Source organism: Narcine bancroftii, chromosome 1 (genome assembly GCF_036971445.1).
Source record: "Narcine bancroftii isolate sNarBan1 chromosome 1, sNarBan1.hap1, whole genome shotgun sequence".
Lineage (NCBI taxonomy): Eukaryota > Metazoa > Chordata > Chondrichthyes > Torpediniformes > Narcinidae > Narcine > Narcine bancroftii.
This window is the reverse complement of record NC_091469.1, coordinates 332,665,066-332,683,918: the sequence shown is the minus strand read 5'-3', so window position 1 is coordinate 332,683,918 and position 18,853 is coordinate 332,665,066. Positions and strand designations below refer to the sequence as shown.

General features: G+C 44.8%; 1 protein-coding gene and 1 long non-coding RNA gene across 14 annotated transcripts in view; one reads left to right on the top strand and one right to left on the bottom strand.

Annotated features, from left to right (window-relative positions):
* ulk4 (unc-51 like kinase 4) overlaps positions 1 to 18,853 on the bottom strand; it is a 655,266-nt gene that overhangs the window by 186,637 nt on the left and 449,776 nt on the right. For all 13 annotated transcript variants that reach the window (XR_011348088.1, XM_069908808.1, XM_069908860.1 and 10 more), the window contains one exon: positions 13,183 to 13,231. Coding sequence is in view for 12 of the 13 variants with exons in the window: in XM_069908808.1 (XP_069764909.1) it covers positions 13,183 to 13,231 (49 nt within the window). In the remaining variant the exon portion in view is untranslated. The remainder of the gene's footprint in view (positions 1 to 13,182; positions 13,232 to 18,853) is intronic.
* LOC138748547 (uncharacterized) lies at positions 179 to 5,393 on the top strand. The gene is made up of 3 exons (XR_011348132.1): positions 179 to 270; positions 4,626 to 4,842; positions 4,978 to 5,393. It is a non-coding gene; the product is annotated as an uncharacterized lncRNA (long non-coding RNA).

Here is an 18,853-nt window from a genome sequence, read left to right as displayed (position 1 = left end):
GTTTGGTACCTGGTGAGTTGGGCAGGCGAGGGGAGAGACCGGCAGCGGGAGTTGGGCGGGCGAGGGGGGAGAGAGCGGCAGCCGAGTCAAGTCATGCCTGAGTTGTTTGTCAGGCATGCCTTGACGCGCTGTTTTGGTTGTGAAGACGTTCCGTCTCAGCCTAGTGTTCACACACTGTGGGAGCACAATGGTGAGGAGCAGAGCATCCTGAAGTCAGGAGCAGTTGGAAGGGGAGGTCGCTGCCTGTGCTCGGTTTGCTGGGGAAACAAGGTAACTATCTGTTCAGCCAAGTGGCGACAGTGCAACATTTTCTAGGCAAGCAATTACCCTGCAATTAAATATCTTTAAGTGCACTAATGTTAAGTTTAACATTTCAATGCAAAATTGATTCTCCTAGCTTTTTAAAATGGCTTATTTAATTTAGCAAAAGTTAGTGATAATCTGCAGTCGTTTCTGGTCAGATTAGAAAAATATATAGAAAATTGCATACTAAGTCAAGTGCATTTTACATTTTTTCGAAAGGTTATCTGTATCTGGAGGAGAAGAAGCAAGATTGTAAAATGAATGAGGCTGATGCTCGCGTTGGAAGTCAGTCGGGACTGTTTGGGCCGAATGACTGTGCTGTCCCAGACTGACAGCAGGAGTCGGGCAGGCAGTGGGGGGGGGGGGGGGGGGGGGGAAGACTGGTAGCAGGAGTGTCGGGTGGGCAAGGGAGGGGGGAGGAGGGGTGGGGAAACTGGCAGCAGGAGTCAGGCAGACGAGGGGGGGGGGAAGACCGGCAGTGGAAGTCGGACGGGCGAGGGACGAGGGTCGGGGAGACCAGCAGCGGGAGTCGGACGGGCGAGGGAGGGGCAGGGGGAGACCGGCAGCAGGAGTCAAGGCCGCGTGAGCGGTAGTAGGCCACTGTCCCGAGTAGCCGGCTTTCGCTGCTAGACAGCTAGCAGTCAGCTGGCACGTTTAAGTGCCAGAAAGCCGTCCATTCCGTGGCCACCTAAACATGCCAGTTGAACTGCTCTCGCCGCGCCTGCAGGCGCCTAATTTTCTTCGGAACACCTAAAAGCGACTTTTGATTCTGCACAGATCTACATTTTCCAGTTAATTACCTCTCATTAGAACAGAAACATTGTATATGCTTCGCATTCTACATGTCCAGTGTGATCAGAGCAAATCCAGCAGCTTCTCTTTTTAATTTCATATTTCCAACATCTGCATCTGTATAAGTTTGCGGTGATGCATTTGGAAGGTCAAACTTGGAAACAGAGTACGTGGTTAATGGTAGAACACTTAACAGTGTGGAAGAACAGAGAGACCTTAGAATCCAAATGCACAGATCTCACAAGGTCACTGCACAAGTTGAAAGGACAGTTTGATAGGACAGTTAAGAAGGCCTTTAGTAGACTGGACTTCAATAATCAGAGGATTGGGTTCAGAGATCATGAGGTAATGTTTCAGCTCTATAAATCTCACACTTGAGAATATTGTGTTCAGTTCTGGTCATCTCATTACAGGAAGGATGTTGAAGCTATGGAGAAGGTGCAGAGGAGGTTTACCAGGATGTTGCTTGAATTGGAAAATATGTCTTATGAGGCAAAGTTAGCAGAGCTTAGGTTTTTCTGTTTAGAATGAAGGAGTATGAGAGGTGACAATAGAGGTCTACAAGATTATGAAAGGCATCGATAAAGTAGACTGTCCAGCCAAGAGATAAAGTACTTTTTTCCCTGGGCTGGAGTAGCAAACACCAGCGGATATCTGAACAAAGTGAAGGGAGGAAGGTTTAGGGGATGTCAAGGGTAAGTTTTTTTACACAGAGTTGTAGGTGCCTAGAATGCATTGCCAGGGTTGGTGGAGGAGGTTGGAAAAAAAAGGTGCATTTAAGAAAATCTTAGATAGGAAGGGAAGTTTCAATTTTTTTTGGTCTATATATGATTGGTCGTCTACATGAACTTTAGTAAGGCCTTTGACAAGGTCACATATGGTAAGTTAGTCAAGAAGGTTCAATTGCTTGGTATTCATGGTGAAGTTGTGAACTGGAATTGACGATGGCTGAATGGGAGATAATTGGTGGAGGATTGCTTCTCAGACTAGAGGCCTATGACTACTGGTGTGCCTCAGGGATCGGTACTGGGACCATTGTTGTTTGTCATCCATAGCAATGATCTGGATGATAATGTAAATTGGATCAACATATTTGCAGATGACACTAAGATTGGAGGTGTTGTTGACAGCGAAGAAGGTTTTCAAATTTTGCAGAGGGATCTGGATCAGCTGGAAAAAATGGGCTGGAAATGGCAGATGGAATTTAATGCAGACAAGTGTACGGTATTACAAACCAAGAAAGGACATACATAGTAAATGGTAGCACACTGAGGAGTGGGGAAGAACATAGGGATCTGGGATTACAGATATATAATTGCTTGAAAGTTGTGTCACAGGTTTGTGAAGAGAGCTTTTGGCATATTGGCTTTCATATATCAAAGTATTGAGGAGAGGAGTTGGGATGTTATGTTAAAGTTGTATAAGACATCGGTGAGGCTAAATTTAGAGTATTGTGTGCAGTTTTGGTCATCTAACTACCAGAAGGATATCAATAAGATTGAAACAGTGCAGAGAAGATTTACTAGAATGTTGTCCAGACTTCAGGAACTGAGTTACAGGGAAAGGTTAAACAGGTGAGACTTTATTCCTTTGAGTGTAGAAGAATGAGGGGAGATTTGATGGAGGTATTTAAAATTATGAGGGGGATAAACAGAGTAAATATAGATAGACTTTTTCCACTGAGGGTAGGTGAGATATAAACAGAGGACATGGGTTAAAGGTGAAAGAGGAAAAGTTTAGGGGATCATGAGGGAACTTCTTCACAAAGAGAGTGGTAGGAGGGTGGACTAGGCAAAAAAATGCTTTGACATAGACTTGAAGGGGCGAAAGGGCCTGCTTCTGCACTGTAATGTTCTATGGTTCTATGAGTCTGCACAACATCATGGATGGAATGACCTGTACTGTGCTGTATATGATGCTCTATGTTCCATATTTATCTATCTTAGAAGAACTAGTTATTCACTTAATTATGAGGTATTTTTTCAACCTTTCTCTACAAATGTCACAATAAAAATCCAAGCAGCAAGGCTTGATCATGCACATCCTGTCACTTTCAAAACATTAAATCATTCAGAAATATGAGTCTGCAGATACTGCAATCTGGAGCAAAACAAAACTGTTGGAGGAACTCCTGCACTGCACCTCACCTGCCTGCATTTGGACCATATCCTTTTTAACCCACCTTATCCATTTATCCATCCAAATGTTTCTTGAACTTTGCCATAGCACCTGCTTCAACCATCCCCTCGAGTAGCCAATTCCATATACCCAGCACAAACGCTGCTCTGCAGGGTCCTACTGCTTGGTCCTAATGCTGACGGTTCAGTACTGGATTGAAACAGCCTGTTAAAGCAACCGATGGTGCTTTTTTTAAATATCCTGCAACTACGGGGTTTGTGCCAAAGATGGTGGCACCACAAGGGTCGCAGACTCCAGGGGAACAATGGTGAGAACATTTCCCTGTACAGAAGCATAGGAGATGACCCTACAGGATGATGAGCAATGGAGCATACCAGCGAGAGGCTGATCTGTTTGAAGGACCCACACAGGCCTCGGGCTGCTGGCAACTTGTGGTCAAAGGACCACACAGGCTGTGTGCTGCTGGAGACTGGCTCATGGAATCAGGCATCAAAATCAGGATTCAAGAGGGTGCTGATGGCAATGAAGACTTCCAAAAGGCCCCAGTTGCTGAAGGCTTCCTAATTGTGTCAGGGGTTTGAATCTGGAGCTCGGGTTATCCATGATTTGAACAGGAGTCTGTGCAGCTACAGAGGCTGTGGAAGCACTGGAGGCAAATTCACAGACACTCAGTAACTCGGAAGAGACTCCCTTTTGCTTCTCTTTCTCCTATTTTAGGACCACCGGGCAATGCTCATGATGACTCTTTGTTTGCCTTACACAGACAACAGTTAAGGAACCTTGAACCTTCTGTGTAAAAAGGTTACCCCTCAGGTTCTTGTTAAATCTTCCCCCTCTGCCTTAAACCTGTGTCCTCTGGTTACTGATTCCCCTACTCTGGGCAAAAGACCTTGCACTCACCTAATCTATTCCTCTCATGATTTTACATATCTCCATGAGATCACCCCCTCATCCTCCTCCTCTTCAAGGAATAAAGGCCTTGCTTGCTCAACCTATAGCTCAGACCCCCAAGTCCTGGCAACATCCTTGACCTAAAACAGCAAAAGTTCCTTTTTCCCCCACAGATGTTGCTCAACCCCACTGAGTTTGTCCTGCAGTTTGTTTATTTTTAACTCAAATAACTCTCCATGTTAATGTGAACAAAGTATTCAATGTGACCAGCAGAGATGAGGTTAATGAAGCAGAGAAAGGGTTTGGATGAGGGAGGATGGAAGGAGACTAAAGTGGAACCCCTTTATCAGTAGTGAATCCGGTTAACAATGAGGCAGATCCTCTGATTCATTGCCGATGGTTACATTAAGCTGGAATGCCAATTTGCTGATTTGCCGGGCACTAATGACAGAAGTTCTTTTATAAAGATGTTCAAGCATGACCTTTCTTTCCATTCACAGACCTCTTGCTTTTAATGATGCCTGCGTGGGTGCAGCTGGAGAGAAGGGCAATGGAGAGGCCAAGGTACTGTCATTCTAAATGACAGCCACTTTTGCAAGTCCACTTGTCTCTGACACCCATACTCATCCATCTAACCTCTTTGTTTACCACTGAGTTCCCAATGCTGGTGCAGAAATCTCAACCCCACTTCATTGAATGGAGTGACCAATGACATAGGTAAGTGCTGTTTAATGACTTGTCTATCTTAATATTATTATTAACTTTTTTCGAATAATTTTCTTTTTGAACAATATTGAAATCGATTTGAATTTACATTTGTTTAAAATTTGTTTTTTAATTTCTTATTATCAGAGATACTTAAAGAACCATCAAAGGCCAGCAGGTCAGCCAGGAACATTTGTGGCCTGTTCAATGCGACAAGATGCAATCTGAGCCAAGCTTCCAGCTTAGTCAGTCTCGCTGAGCTGTGGAATTGCCATGGCGGAGCAGGTCAATGAGGTTGGCAATAACCCTGTGCACCAATTCACTAGGGAGTCACCTTCTCTGATGAAAGGTCTTTCACATGACACTGCAACACCTTTTCTCTCTCAGCAAATGCTGTCCAACACCTTCCAGAATTTGCTGCTCCAATCTGGTTTCCAGGATCTACCGTTTATGCCTTTGTGTAGGACGACTTGGGTATGGATGACCCCAAAACTTCAATGTAAAATGTTGGCTTTGAGCAAATCACAATATTTTAAAAATAAATGATAATTTAAAGGTCTAAATGTTATTTGGATATTTTAAAATAAACAACTGTCGGCTCCTGTAACACTCGAATTGGGCAGATGGATCCCGTCGAGGAGCGCTGAGACTTCTCAAATAACTAACAGGGCTTGTGCGAGATTGTGTCGGAACTGGCAGGAATATGGCAGCAGTGTTGCGACTTCATCGTCAAGGTAAGAATTTTAGACTCTTTGTATAGGATGTCTCTGATTTTAAGGTGAAAATTTTAGGGTCGTCCTATACAACGGCATATACATTATTTTGCTTTATTTCCATGCTTTCCCCCAGTTTGGATAACCCATATTTATTTCAGTCAAATCAAAAACTTTGAGGAAAAACTGATTCTCTAATTCCTTGCCATTAATATCCTCCTTACACTCCACTCAGCATCTTCCTTCAACAAGCAGATCTTGCTGATAAAGCTCTACTTCATTTCCCTTTGAATAAAAAAGGTCTGCACTTCCACATAACAGCAGTAAGGGAGGGAGTGATGTAGAGGCCACAGCTTTAGGAACCCTGCTGGATGGCTGCGGAGGTGACGGGGACGTAGGAAAAGCGGGCCAAATCCACAGACACTCGGTGTCTCTGGAGGGGACTTTCTTTTTCTTTTGTTGCTTATGGTGCTGCATGCCTTCAGAGGGCAAATGAGGGAGAAAGAGTTTTGAGTATTTTGTGTACAGGGTACTAAATGGAATCCTGAAGAGGGAAAGTGGGGGAAGGACAACACAAGGGAGAAAGAATCAAATACACCACTGATCAGTGGATCGTGCACCTCTTCCATCCGAGACTATCATTTGTACAAATTAATATTTATTTATTAAATTTGTATAGATGAAATACTTGCCCTGCATATGTACTGTTTGTCTGTATGTGTGTTACGTTTGGTTGTGTGTCGGCATGTTTTGCACCAAGGACCAGAGAATGCTGTTTCATTGGGTTGTCCTTGTATAATCAGATGACAATAAACTTGACTTGACTCTTTACATCTGTCAATTTTGACAATATGTGAGCCAGGTTGGGGCAGGGTGTCTCAGGGACTGTTTGGATCAGTTCCAGTCAGAGGTAGGACACTGGCCTGGTGATCATGAACAAAGAGCGTTCTCTTGGGCTGCCAGTTATCAGCTCAGTAAGTTGCTGACTCTTACCAGGCCATTACATTTGATAATGTGGTCAGTGCCAATGCTCACAGAAAATCTTTTCTGGTTGATTTTGGTGACAACTGCTGATAGATAGACACGGATTAGATTATATTGGGGTCAGTTGAGGAACAGGACAGTTGAGGCTGTCAAACAGGGAGCGGAATGTTGGATAAGGTACGGCAAGCTGTGAGCTGTGTCCTTCAGGATGTGATAAGTCAAAGAACAAGTTGAAAAAATATATTGGTCACTTCAAAAGACGTCCTTGAATGCTAACATTTGAATTTTCAATATTACAGCAGTAGAATACTAGTACAATAGTAGAATAGTAGTACAGCAGTACACCATACTTTCTCCAATGACAGAAAGTGAGCTATTATAATTGTATAAAGTTTTAAAATTAAATTTCAAACTTTTAAATTTACATTTTTTAATATTATTTACAGCACAGTAGAGGTCAATTCCAGCCACTTAATCTTGTGCCATCCAATTACTCCCAAATGAACCTATAATACCCGTACATTTTGGAGGGGGGAAGAAACCGGATCACCTGGAAGAAACTCACGCAGACTCAGGGAGAACGTACAAACTCTTTACAGACAGTGGCAAATTTGAACCTTGGTCACGGTGCTGTAGTAGAGTTACGCTAACCATTGTGCTAACAATGCCAGCAACTCTGAAGGGTATAGACAAAGTAAATTTGATTAGGAGAGATAAATATGAGAGGATATGGCTTTAGGGTGAAAGGGGAAAGGTTTAGGGGGAACATTAGGAGGAACTTCTTCACTCAGAGAGTGGTGGGAGAGTGGAATGTAGTAAATGCAGGCTCACTCTTAAACTTTAAGAATAATTTGGATAGATACAAGGTTGGGAGAGGTCTGGAGTGTTATGGACAAGGTGCAGGTCCATGGGACTAGTGGAATAATGTTTTGGCACAGATTAGAAGGACCAAATGACCTGTTTTCTGTGCTGTAGTGTTCTATGGTTCTCTGACTTCCATCCACCCTCTTTTCAAATGGCAATCTCTTGTAAACCACAAAGCTCCCTTTTTCTTTCTGACACAATTTGCTTCCCCCCGTATTGATCTTTCAGAGCCTAAGTAATCTAGGCTGCCCTCCCATTTCCATTGTATCTGCTTCTTTCTAATTCCTACATCTTGTTGGTTGAGGACACACGCTATTGAGTCCAATAATTCCTTGATTCCCACTTATCTTTTTCTCTTTGTTATCAATTTAGTCTTGCAGCAGGATATGACACAAAACATTTTAAATCAAGCAGTGCAGAAAAGAGCTTGCTGTAGAAACAAGCTACAGAAGACCCAGCAAGATCTGTACCCTAATGCTTCCTTTCATGTAATAGTTGAGTTTTTTGGACTAATTTTTTGGTCAAATTTGGGGGGGTGGTTAACATTTACACAGGACACACTTATGACTGCGGTCAAGGTGTCAGGAGCTTGTACAGGGTGGAAAGTTCACGCTTGGGGCATTGGGAGCTCAGATGGCCAGGTGGCCAGGGCCTAGGAGTGAATCTATGGCCACATCATTGAGAGCTATGGTGGGCAGGCGGCCAGGGTGAGGGATCGTGTTCGGAGCGACTGGAGCTCTGGTGGGTGGGTGGGTGAGGCGAGGATCCATGGTCAGTGCATCAGGAGCTTAGATGGGCAGATGATCAGGGCGTTGAGAGCTCTGGTGGTCAGGCAATCAAGGCAAGGGTTTATGTTTGGGATGTTGGGAGCTCTGGTGAGCAGGCGGGTGGCTGGAGTGAGGATCAACGGTCAGGGCATCAGGAGCTCAGATGGGCGGGAGGACGAGGCCAGGGTTCGCAGTTGAGATGTCAGGAGCTTGGATGGGCAGGTGGTTGGGGCCAAAAATAAGGAGGGGTTGACTTTTTACACAGGTCATATGGAAAACATGTGATTTTTGGGTAGGGGGGGGGGTTTGACTATTAAACGGGATCATCCATTACATGAGTATATACAGTAGCCCAAATTTCTCATGGCTCTTCAACCATCAATGATAAAGATTCTCCTGAATTTTGCCCTTTGTTTTTCTAGTGATCTCTTTAGTCCAAAGTGACCTGACACTGTATGCCAACAGCAATATGATCCTTGCATCAAACTTGCAAAATATTAATAATCTAGAGGCACCAGCTAAAGCATTGGATTACCTTACCAACCCAAATGGAAGTCAAATGATGAAATTGTTTCTGTTCAATTGCAAATGAGAAATTCAATATCCTTAATGGTAGGATATAAAGGGAAAGGAGTTTGAAGACAAGCAGGATTAAAACCACACCCTTACATTTCCGAAGAAGGGTTGAGGCCTGAAATATCAACTCCGTTTTGCTTCCGATAGATGCTGCATGACCTGCTGAGTTTCTCCAGCACATTTGTGCACCGCACTGGACCTCAATATCTGCAGACTTCCTTGTTTGAACCACGCCTAGCCTAATGCAATGTCTAAATTCCAAATGTCGACCATCCTTGTAGTTTGGATTGTGGAGGGCCATGTGATCTCTCCATCTGGAACCTAATCAGAAGTCGCATCACCTGCCAATCAAGATTACACTCTGCCCACCCATTCTTTTGCTTGGCTTCGCGGACGAAGATTTATGGAGGGGTAATGTCCACGTCAGCTGCAGGCTCGTTTATGGCTGACAAGTCCGATGCGGGACAGGCAGACACGGTTGCAGCGGTTGCAAGGGAAAATTGGTTGGTTGGGGTTGGGTGTTGGGTTTTTCCTCCTTTGTCTTTTGACAGTGAGGTGGGCTCTGCAGTCTTCTTCAAAGGAGGTTGCTGCCCGCCGAACTGTGAGGCGCCAAGATGCACGGTTTGAGGCGATATCAGCCCACTGGCGATGGTCAATGTGGCAAGCACCAAGAGCTTTCTTTAGGCAGTCCTTGTACCTCTTCTTTGGTGCACCTCTGTCTCGGTGGCCAGTGGAGAGCTCGCCATATAACACGATCTTGGGAAGGCGATGGTCCTCCATTCTGGAGACGTGACCTACCCAGCGCAGTTTGATCTTCAGCAGCGTGGATTCAATGCTGTCGGCCTCTGCCATCTCAAGTACTTCAATGTTGGAGATGAAGTCGCTCCAATGAATGTTGAGGATGGAGCGGAGACAACGCTGGTGGAAGCATTCTAGGAGCCGTAGGTGATGCCGGTAAAGGACCCATGATTCGGAGCCGAACAGGAGTGTGGGTATGACAACGGCTCTGTATACGCTAATCTTTGTGAGGTTTTTCAGTTGGTTGTTTTTCCAGATTCTTTTGTGTAGTCTTCCAAAGGCGCTATTTGCCTTGGCGAGTCTGTTGTCTATCTCGTTGTCGATCCTTGTATCCGATGAAATGGTGCAGCCGAGGTAGGTAAACTGGTTGATCGATTTGAGTTTTGTGTGCCCGATGGTTGGTAGTCATGGTGGGGAGCTGGCTGATGGAGGACCTCAGTTTTCTTCAGGCTGACTTCCAGGCCAAACATTTTGGCAGTTTCCGCAAAACAAGACATCAAGCGCTGAAGAGCTGGCTCTGAATGGGCAACTAAAGCAGCATTGTCTGCAAAGAGTAGCTCATGGACAAGTTGCTCTTGTGTCTTGGTGTGAGCTTGCAGGCGCCTCTGATTGAAGAGACTGCCATCCGTGCGGTACCGGATGTAAACAGCGTCTTCATTGTTGGGGTCTTTCATGGCTTGGTTCAGCATCATGCTGAAGAAGATTGAAAAGAGGGTTGGTGCGAGAACACAGCCTTGCTTCACGCCATTGTTAATGGAGAAGGGTTCAGAGAGCTCATTGCTGTATCTGACCCGACCTTGTTGGTTTTCGTGCAGTTGGATAACCATGTTGAGGAACTTAGGGGGGCATCCGAGGCGCTCTAGTATTTGCCAAAGCCCTTTCCTGCTCACGGTGTCGAAGGCTTTGGTGAGATCAACAAAGGTGCTGTAAAGTCCTTTGTTTTGTTCTCTGCACTTTTCTTGGAGCTGTCTGAGGGCAAAGACCATGTCAGTAGTTCCTTTGTTTGTGCGAAAGCCGCACTGTGATTCTGGGAGAACATTTTCGGCGACACTAGGTATTATTCTATTTAGGAGAATCCTAGCAAAGATTTTGCCTGCAATGGAGAGCAGCGTGATTCCCCTGTAGTTTGAGCAGTCTGATTTCTCGCCTTTGTTTTTGTACAGGGTGATGATGATGGCATCATGAAGGTCCTGAGGCAGCTTTCCTTGGTCCCAGCAGAGCTTGAAAAACTCATGCAATTTGGCATGCATGTTTTGGCTTCCAGACCTCTGGGGGGATTCCATCCATACCTGCTGCTTTGCCACTTTTCAGTTGTTCAATTGCCTTATATGTCTCTTCCCGGGTGAGGACCTCATCCAGCTCTAGCCTTAAGGGCTGTTGAGGGAGCTGGAGCAGGGCGGATTCTTGGACTGAGCGGTTGGCACTGAAAAGAGATTGGAAGTGTTCTGACCATCGGTTGAGGATGGAGATCTTGTCGCTGAGGAGGACTTTGCTGTCTGAGCTGCGCAGCGGGCTTGGACTTGGAGTGATGGGCCGTACACAGCCTTTAGAGCCTCGTAAAAACCCCTGAAGTCGCCCATGTCCGCGCTGAGCTGGGTTCGTTTAGCGAGGCTAGTCCACCACTCATTTTGGATCTCCTGGAGTTTGCGCTGAAGATGGCTGCATGCGCGACGGAAGGTTCGTTTCTTCTCTGGCCAGGACGGCTTTGCAAGGTGAGCCTGGTGGGCAGCTCGCTTCTTTGCCAGCAGCTCCTGGATTTCCTGGTTGTTTTCGTTGAACCAGTTCTTGTTTTTCATGGAGGAGAAGCCCAGTACCTCTTCAGTGGATTGCAGTATGGCACTGAAGAGGTACTGGGCTTCTCCTCCACTCTCTGCCCACCCATTAGTGCGCACCTAACCATCAGCCCTTTTAATCACCTCGTGATTACCAGGGCAATACCCTCTAGCTTACTGTACTATAAAGTCCACCATTTGCAGTAGCTATTCCTCTTTGCTCTTTGGCTCTGAGATGAACCTTGCTCCACTCCAGGTCACAAGCTATTGTGACAGAGTATATAGATATGTTTTTGGGAGATAAATTTGGAAAGGTTTGTTAGAGTAGGTCACATACAAACACTTTAAAACTGATTGTATTTAAAATACTGGAGCTCTGCCCCATGCTAGACATATTTGGGCCTCATAGCATTTGCAAGAGCTTTGAAGAGTGCTCAAGAGACTTCACTAATGGTTTGTTATTCACAAAAGGCACCAGATGAAAGATCTTGCTGGACCAGCAGATTGTCTGGCAGATAATTTGTTGTTCTGAGATGGTCATGTGGTTTTGCAAGCAGAGAGATTCAAACAGGCTTTTCTCTTGGAGAGAGAGAGAGAGAGAGAGAGAGAGAGAGAGAGAGAGAGAGAGAGAGAGACACACACACACAGATATGGTACAGTATTACAGCCAGCAGAAGCAGCTGGGACTGGAACAGGACAAGCTGGCAAGCTTATGGAAAGCCCATTTGTAAGACAGCCTGGTCAAAGCCCTAGTGGTTCATGCAAGAGGCGCCTTTTCTGAACTTACACACACATTACATACAATTGTTTTTATGTTTAAAGATAATTAAAAGCAACTTTTGTTTAAGTAACCATTTGCCGTGGTGAATATCTATTGCTGCTGGGTTTGGGGTCCTCTGGGCTCGTAACACTATAAAGAACACTGGAGAAATCGTTGGTAAGATGCATACTACACAGGGATTGGGGCTGTTAGATAGCATTGGAGCCATTTCCACATTAGACAAGGAATGGCGGGTAGCGTATTGTAATCCTTGTTTGTTATAAGTCTGTACAGAGTTGCTAGTGTCATAGCGTTAAGTCGAATGTGACTGGGTTGTACTGTGTTTGTGAGTCTGTACACAGTTACTAGTATCGGTAGTGTTAAGTCCGATGTGACTGGGTTGTATTGTGTTTGTGAGTCTGTACACAGTTACTAGTATTGGTAGTGTTAAGTCTGATGTGACTGGGTTGTTCTGCATTTGTACGAGTGTAAGCAGTTGCTAGTATTGGTAGTATTAGGTCTGATGTGACTGATTATATTTGTTTTGTGATAGAGAGTACTCGTGTGTGTTATCCTTGTGTGATCCCCTTACATGTTATTCAATAAAAATTCTTTCTGTGTTCAGCTGATGTCCAGACTCATTGCTCTTTGAACTCACTGAACTCTTCCCTTCCCACACAACAATCTCTTTGCCTCCAGAGATGGTGCCTAACCCAGTGACTTCTACTTTGGTCCCCACGTGTGTTTATGTGTGCAGTGTGGGACAGTTCGCGGAGCAGTTAGCATGGTATTGCAGCACCAGCAACCCGGGTTCAAATCTGGTGCTGTCTGTAAGGAGTTTGTATGTTCTCCCCATGTCTGGGATTCCTCTGGGTGATCCGGTTTCCTCCCACCCTTCAAAACATACAGGAGTTGTAGGTTAACTTGGGTGCAATTGGACAGCATGGGTTTAAATGGCCAGAATCAGTTTCTACTGTGCTGCAAATAAATACAAAAATAAATTAAATTTTAAAAATAAAAATAAAAATCAACATACCTCTTCTAACGTGGTTGCAATTAAATTCCTGCAAAAACTGCTATCTGAGAGTAAAATAGAGAGAAACATACTTGATACTCACCACTATAACCTGGAAAAGAAGGGGCACAATCAGGCTTTCTTCAATCAATCTGGAAACAAAAGCCATTAAGATTGCATTAATTACAATAGACACACTTTCATGTTCATTCATGGAACAATATTATAGTCACTACTGATGGATGTGCTGCCAAGATCGATTGAGAGCTGACCTCTTACTAATGTTTATTGTAATGAAGTTTGTACCTGTGCAGTAAATGTGAGCAATGCAAGATTTTATTGGAAATGACGGTCTTCCTGCCTTGTTAATAGTAGTTTCAAAGTTAAAACAGGCTGTGGCACTGAGGGGGAGGGGGGAGTAAACATGGTCAAGATTAAAGTGTAAAATTGTAAGTGAAGAATAAATCTGGACTTTTGAGTCAATTTATTGAAAATATTTGTCATACTTTTTTTTTTAAAAGAGATTATGCAACAAACTTCACTTGCAAGCGATATAGGAAGTCACTTCAATCATAGCTTATATCATAATCATAGATTAAATCATAGATATAGTTGCGTGCATGTTATCTGAAACAACAATGGCAAAAATAAAATTATTGGTAGTTGAAGCTCTGATATACATGGGATACAGCAGAGGAAATGGAAGATGCAATATCACTGCAAAACCTTTCACAACATGGGGGTCTGAGCAAGCAGCTGTAGCTTGAGGCATTCTCAACAAAGATAACCTTAACTTGATTCCCCATCACAGTTTCCAGTCTGGCTAGGTTTGCACATGTTGGTACAGATGAGTTTGAGATTAATGCTTTGTTATGACATGGAAGGGTGCTGTTTGGCCCATAGGGTTTATGCTAGCAAACAGAGCTTTCCTATTGGTTCCATTTCCCCTGTGTGTTTCTTTGGAACCTCCTCTCCCACATGCCAATCAGCTGCTTGTCCTCGTGTCACTCATCTACACTCAGGATTGATTGACATAGCCTCACCAATCAGCACATCTTTGGGATGTGAGCAAAAGCCAGAACACCAGCAGAAACCTGTGCAGTTATAGGGAAGAACATGCAAACTCCACACAGACAGCACTTGAGTTCAGGATCAGAACTAGGTTGTGGGAGCCACTTTGCTAATCTGTGTGGGGATGGAGACCAACACAAAAGGCTGAGCATTCAGAAGAGCTTGAGTGAATTTTTCACCTGTTTTCCCTGCAAAGAAAGAGAAACAAAGCCACTTTTCACAGCCTTGGGAACTTTACAAGGTCCTTCAAGGTACAGATAAACCATTGTGGCATGGTTAGTGTTGCATTTAGGAAGGTCAGCCAATTTGGTAAGGCAAAGTGACAATGACCATTGTGTCAAAGATTGATGTTAAGGTATTGATGGGAGGTGAAGACCTTGAAACAATTGTTGTCATTAAAGAGGTAGTGATGGACAAACTAGGGGCTTAAAGCTAGATAAGTCTCAAGGTACTGAAAAAAATGGACATTATAGTAAATGCATTGGTGGTAATTTACCAAATTCTCTGGACTCTTGGCAGGTCCCAGTGGATTGGAAGATAGTGAATGTAACTCCACTGTTTAAGAAAGGAGATAGACAATACTAAACCTTCATAGTTGTGAAAATTCTTGATGCTCTCATTCAGGAAGAAATAATGAGAAATCTGGAAATAATTTTTTTGTGGATTCAAGAAGGGCGTCTCATGTTTAACTAACTTACTGGAGTTAAAAGGGTGATACCTAGTTATCATGGTGCATGAAGGTACCAACGTCTTTAAAAAAATGGGATGAGAACCTACACCGACAAGCTGAATTTAGGAAGCTAGATGATAGATTAAAAAGTATCAGGATTGTTAATAATCCGAAGTGCTAGTCAGAGGAGAAATAAGACCATTAGACATAATAGCAGACGTAAGCTATTCAGCCCATTGAGTCTGCCCCGCCATTTGATCATGAGCTGATCGTGTTCCCACTCAGCCCCATTGCCCGGCCTTCTCCCCATAACCTTTGATGCTTTGACTAATCAAGAACCTATCAATCTCTGCCCAATGATCTGGCCTCCACAACTGGCTGTGGCAAAATTTCTTCTGATTTATCACCCTCTGGCTGAAGAAATTTCTCCACATTTCTGTTCTAAGTAGATGCCTTTCAATCCTGAAGTTGTGCCCTCTTGTCTTAGACTCTCCTACTATGAAAAAGCCTTTCTACATCTACTCTCTCCATGCCTTTCAACATCTGAAATGTTTCAATGAGATCCCCCCTTCATTATCCTAAATTCCAACAAGTACAGCCCAAGAGCTGTCAAGTGCTCCTCATATGATAACCCTTTCATTCCCAGAATCATCCATGTGAACCTCCTCTGAACCTTCTCTAATGTCAACACATCCTTTCTTAAATTAGGATCTTAAATTGCTCACAATATTCCAAGTGAAGTCTCACCAGTGCCTTGTAAAGCCTCAACATCACATCCCTGCTCTTATATTCTATTCCTATTGACATGAATGCCAGTTCGGATCAATGCCTAGAGGAATGAAAACTCAACTGTGGCAATGAACTTTTGACTGCTCTTCTCTATATTGGGCTCAAGCTGAAGGTTGGCTGTTGGTTTCAGAAAATTATAGACTGACAGAAAACCCTTCGCTCATTTTTAAACCATCATTTTTTTGGTGTTCTGACTGAATGTTAAAGTAATGATCATCCAGATATTGTTTTCAACATGGCTGCACTCCTTAATACAGATTTATAAATGTTTCATTTCAGAAAGATGTTATTTGTCCCCTGGAACTGGCCTTTCTGACCCTAAAGAATTCCCGAAACACTCCGAAGCAAGTTAGATTACACCATTCATCCAAAAACTGTATAATTGGTCTGTTAAAATATACCCTAATATCCATTTATAAAGAAAACACTATTGAAGTTAGAAGACAGAAAAGTGCTCGAGAAACTCAGCAGGTCATGCAGCAACCATAGGGAGTAAAAGGCAATGTTTTGGGCCTGAGGCCATTGGCATCAGGAATCTGGAAAAGCAGATAGATGCCTGAATAAAAAGGTGGGGGAAAGGAGAGGAAGGAGGTAGGAGAAGAGGCGGGAGTACAGGCTAACAGGTATGGCCCCAGCTTTTTATACAGGCATCTACCTGCTTTTCAGATGCACCATCAATAATTCCAAAGACTAGAAGTTGTTGAGAAACTGATAGACTTTTATTAACTACAGAATGGATTTCCATCCATGCTGGTTGACTACCCTGAACTGAGGAGAGGGCTGTGACACAGTCGCCTTAATCCAGGGGTCAGTGGGAGAAGCCTCAGGCACAGTCAGCAAAGAGCGTGTCATAGAAAACCAAACATATAGACAATGGTTTACCACATTCACCCCTTGTTTTTAAAAAGAGTCCAGCAAGGTGAAGTGATTTAAAAGTTCTTACAGATTAAGTCTTTCGTTGGTTGGTCTGGGACACTTGTATGTTTCCGTTGGTGTATGCGTGGTGCCGATCTAACATGTCCTCCACTGGGGCAGGGGTTAATGTTATGACACTGGTGCACGATAATGGTAGATGAAGGGGCTTCGGGGTGGTTGGTAATGATCTTGGGGGTTCCTGGGGGTGCCAGGTCCTGAAGGGAGACCGTATCCTCACGCCCATCGGGGTATGCCACATAGGCATATTGGGGGGATTGGTGTGGAGAAGATGGACCCTTTTGACCAGTGGGTCAGACTTATAGCTCCTCACATGCTTCTGGAGAAGGACTGGCTCTGGGGACTACAACCAGGACAGTAGTGTGGTCCCTGAAGCCGACTTCCTGGGGAAGGAAAACATTCTTTCATGTGAATTGGCACCGGTGGCAGTGCATAGGAGTGATCTGATTGAGTGGAGTGCATTGGGGATGATATCTTGCCAACAGGAGACTGTAAGGCCTCTAGACCTCAGGGCAAGGAGGATGGCCCTCCAGATGGTTGCGTTCTCCCTTTGCATCTGCCTGTTCTCTTGGGGTTGTAGCTGGTGGTCCTGCTCGTAAAATGCCTCTAGCCAGCAGGTACTGATGCAGCTCATCACTCACAAAAGAGGACCCTATGGATATGGCAGGGGTACCTGAACAGAGTGAAGAGATTGTGTAGGGCCTTGATAACTGTGGCAGTGGTCATGTCTGGGGTAGGGGATGTCGAACAGGGAACATGAGTACTCGTAACTGATGTTGAGAAGTACGCATTGCGGTCGGACAAGGGGATGGGCCTTTTGAAGTTGATGTTCAGGTAAGCAAAAGGGCGGGTTTCCTTTATCAGGCATGCTCTGACTGGCCGATAGAAGTGCAGCTTGCACTCTGCAGACCTGGCAATTTTTGGTCATGGCCCTGATCTCCTCAATGGATTAAGGTAAGTTGCAGGCTTTGACAAAGTGGTAGAACCTGGTGACCCTGGTGTGGCAGAGGTCATTGTTGAGGGCCTGTAACCAGCCTATTTGTGTACTGGCACATATTCTGTGGGAGAGGGCATCTGGAGATTCATTGAGATTTCTGGCCCAGTACAAGATATTGTAATTATAATGTAGGTGGAAAGTTCGATTCTCCACCTCAATATCTTGTGGATTTTGATTTTACCATGCTGCTGGTTATTGAACATGAAGGCAATTGCACATTGGTCAGTCAGCAAGGAAAATCGTTTGCTGGCAAGGTAGTGTCTCCTCGACAATGGCCTGGGACTCTTCGACTGAGGAGGGTCGGATTTTTAGGCCCTGGAGGGTGTGGGAGAAAAAGGCTATGGGTCTGCCCTCCTGGTTAAGGGTGGTGGTCAGGGCAAAGTCGGATGCATCGCTTTCCATCTGGAACGGGCTGGCTTTGTTCACTGCGTGCATTGCGGTCTTGGCAATATCCACCTTGATGCAGCTGAAGGCCACATGAGCCTCTGACATCAGGGGAAAAGGGGTGGATTTGATGAGGGGGTGAGGCTTGTCTGCATAACTGGGGACCCATTGGACATAGTAAGAGAAGAAGCCCAGGCACCTTTTCAGGGTGGGGAAAGGGGAGTTCCAACAGAGGGCACATGCGGTCAGGATCGGGGCCAACGACTCCATTCTCTACGATGCAGCCAAGGATGGCAAGGCGAATTGTGCAAAACACATATTTATCCTTACTGTATGTAAGGTTAAGGAGTTTGGCGGCCTGGAGAAATTTTTGGAGGTTGATGTCATGATCCTGTAGTCATGGCCGCAAATGGTGCTACTGGGTTGGGAAGATGGCATCATCCAAGATGGCGGCCCCCAGGAGGCGCTGCTTGGTTGAGGAGATGGCAGCATCCAAGATGGCGACATCCAAGGCCCACTCGTGCCGTTACTGGGTTTGAGGGTGACCCGGATTTACACACTTTGGTGTAGTGTCCTTTCTTCCTGCAGTTAGCACAAACTGCGTCTTTCGCTGGGCAGCGTTTTCTTCGAGGTTTTAACAGGCCATAGAAGTAGCACTTCAGGTGCTTGTGGGGTACCACAGCTGTGGTCAGATCATTGGCGGCACATGGGGGTGTTCCGCAGACCTGTGATCCTCCCACTTCCCAAGATGGCATTGCCTGCGGTAACCTCGAGGTGGCCGCATTGTTGGCAGAGTACACGTCCATATTTTGGAGGGCCACCTCTAGCTCGACCACCTTCTGCAAATTGAGCTCACCTTGCTCTGACAGTCTCTGGCAGATGTAACTGGATCTTATGCCTGCGACATAGATGTGTCCGATCAGGTATTCT